The sequence below is a fragment of the Propithecus coquereli genome, unplaced genomic scaffold (genome assembly GCF_000956105.1).
Source record: "Propithecus coquereli isolate 6110/MARCELLA unplaced genomic scaffold, Pcoq_1.0 Scaffold836, whole genome shotgun sequence".
Lineage (NCBI taxonomy): Eukaryota > Metazoa > Chordata > Mammalia > Primates > Indriidae > Propithecus > Propithecus coquereli.
The window spans coordinates 32581-35274 of record NW_012154574.1 but is presented as its reverse complement, the minus strand read 5'-3'; the positions used below and the strand labels follow the sequence as shown (position 1 = coordinate 35274).

General features: G+C 64.8%; 1 protein-coding gene across 1 annotated transcript in view; it reads right to left on the bottom strand.

Annotated features, from left to right (window-relative positions):
- Positions 1–2221: 2221 nt before the first annotated feature.
- Positions 2222–2694, bottom strand: part of LOC105825939 — a 5867-nt gene continuing 5394 nt past the window's right edge. Inside the window, exon 3 of the mRNA XM_012663848.1 lies at positions 2222–2688. Within this exon, the coding sequence (XP_012519302.1) occupies positions 2347–2688 (342 nt within the window). The 3' untranslated portion in view covers positions 2222–2346. The remainder of the gene's footprint in view (positions 2689–2694) is intronic.

The window sequence follows — 2694 nt, the reverse complement described above, 5'->3', positions numbered from 1 at the left end:
TGTGCATGGTGTGGGTGCAGTATGCTGAGTGTGGGTGCTGTGTGCAGAGTGTGGGTGCTGTGTGCAGGGTGTGGGTGCTGTGTGCATGCTGTGGGCATTGTGTGCAGAGTTTGGGTGCCGTGTGCAGAGTGTGGATTCCGTGTGCATGGTGTGGGCATCGTGTGCAGAGTGTGGGTGCCGTGTGCAGAGTGTGGGTGCCATGTGCACGGTGTGGGTGCTGTGTGCAGAGTGTGGGTGCTGGGTGCATGATGTGGGTGAGCTCCTGCTGCTGTCTGCCTGTGGGGGCATGAGTTCTGGGACTCGGTCTGTGAGAGTCTGGGGCCAGCATGGGTGGGGTCCCCGATAGCCTGATGCAGGGGGTGGGCTCGGGCCAAGGCTCAGCAGGGCTGTGACCCTGAAGTCTTGTCCCGGAGCCCTGGGGTGGCAGAGCGAGCACGAGAGAGGCAGCACTCGGACACATGGGGGGAGCAGGGGCTGGGACCCCAGAAGAGTGGCAGCCAGCGTGTCCTGGGCTCTCCTGGCGGAGGGGGCAGCTCAGCCAGGGCCGCTTGAGTTGAAGCAGGGAATGAGGACTCCCACCCCTGTGGTTTTGGGGACAGGCGGGTGCCTGGGCCCAGAGGCGCCCCCTCCTCACTTCCTCCACCTCCCCTTTGGGCCGAGTCCGGTGGGGCTGTCTCGGGATGGCCCTTGGGACTGAGGCAGACCCACAGCTGAGCTTCGCCGTGGGACAGGGCGTTTGGGGGTCTGCAGTCCTGCACAGATGGGCTCGTGGGGGCATCTGGAGCTCAGGCCCCCAAAGGGCCAAGAGCGTGGGGAGGGTCCCAGGGACGGCCCAGCGGGGTGAGTGCTGTCTGTTGGGTGTGGAGACCTCGCTCGGGCCCTGCCTTCCCCGCCTGGGGCGTGGCCTTCCCTGGGCAGCTGCCCCCTGCTCTGGGCTGGGAGCAGGGGTTGCAGGGCGGCCTGGCTCACCCTTCTCTCCTAGGCCCCTGGCGACAGGAGCGGGGGCCCCCTGCCCGCTGGGGCTGATGCTCGGACACTGCCTTCCCCGTGAGGACACGGCAGGGACCCTGCCTCTGCTCACAGGTGGTGCTGGGTGGCTGCTGCCTCCCACAAGGGCCTGGACAAGGAGGCCGCCCCACCCCGGGCACAGGCCTGGGCCTCCCTGGGGAGCTGCAGCCGGCAGGCCTGGTGAGGCCCTCTGGGCCCTTGCCCTGGGCCTGGGCACGGAGGCCCTGGCCAGAGTGCAGGCGGGGCCGGCCGGTGGGAGCGCCTCCAAGCCGAGACAGGAGGACAAGCAGAGCCTGGGGCGGGAAGCCATGGAGCCAGCGCGGAGCAGGGAGCAGGACACGGGAGCAGGAGCGGCGGGCAGAGGCCCTGAGTGACAGAGGGGTGTGGTCTGCCTGCATGTGTCCACACGCGCACATGCGTGTCTGCGTGCATGCGTTCATGTTTGCATGCATGTTCATGTCTGCGTCTGTCGCATGCACATGTGTAGATGCACGTGTGTCCATGCATGTACGTGTGTCCACCCATGTGCATGTGTGCCCATGTATGTATGTGTGTCCACCCGTGTGTCCGTGTATGTACGCGTGTGTGCCCACCCGTGTGCACATGTGTCCATGTGTGTATCAGTGCTCGTGTCCACCCATGTGCATGTGTGTCCATGTATGTATGCGTCCACAAATGTGTCCGTATATGCGTGTGTGTCCACCCGTGTGCATGTGTGTCCGTGTGTATGCTTGTGCGTGTCCACCCATGTGCATGTGTGTCCGTGTGTATGCATGCCTGTGCCCACCCATGTGCATGTGTGTCCATGTATGTGTGTCCACCCATGTGTCCGTGTATATATGTGTGTGTGTCCACCCATGTGCATGTGTGTCTGTGTATATATGCGTGTGCGTGTCCACCCATGTGCATGTGTGTCTATGTATGTATGTGTGTGTGTCTACCCGTGTGTCTGTGTATATATGCGTGTGTGTCCACCCGTGTGCATGCGTGCTGCCTGTGCCCGTGTGGCCCTGCCGTCAGCTGCCCTTCTGGAAGCAGCAGCGGGAACGGCGTGCCTGGGCTCTGCCAGGCGTGCGGGGGCTTCCCGAGGCTGCTCAGAGGCGCGAGCGGGCCAGCAGGGTGAGCTGTGGCGGGGGCGGTGTGCGGTGGGGCCGGTGGGCGCGGCGCAGCCCCGGCCCTGGCAGGTGAGAGGCTCGTGCACTCAGGACCAGCGTCTTTCGAAGGGATCTTTTTATTTCTAACGTTCACGGGACGCACTTTCGCCCCGTTGGCACGGTTACTTTGCACACACAGAGCGACTGGCCGCCCCGAGCCTGGCTGCCGGGCAGGGCAGCGAGGTCAGTAGCAGGTGCTGGCCGTGTCGGACAGGACCAAGGACACGTTGTACAGGGTGGGTTTACCGGTGGACTTGTCCACGGTCCTCTCGGTGACCCTGTTGGGCAGGGCCTCGTGGGCCACGACGCAGGTGAAGGCCTCCCCCGCGCTCCAGTCCTCCTCGGGCACGGTCAGGAAGCTGTGGGCGAAGTAGAGGCCCGGGCTGTGGGGCTCGGGCATCGAGGCGCTGGTCACGTACTTGTCCGAGGACACGGGCTGCCCCTTCTGCATCCACTGCACAAAGACGTCCGGGGGGGAGTAGCCCTTCACCAGGCAGGTGACGGTGGCCGACTCCCGCAGGTGCAGCTGTTC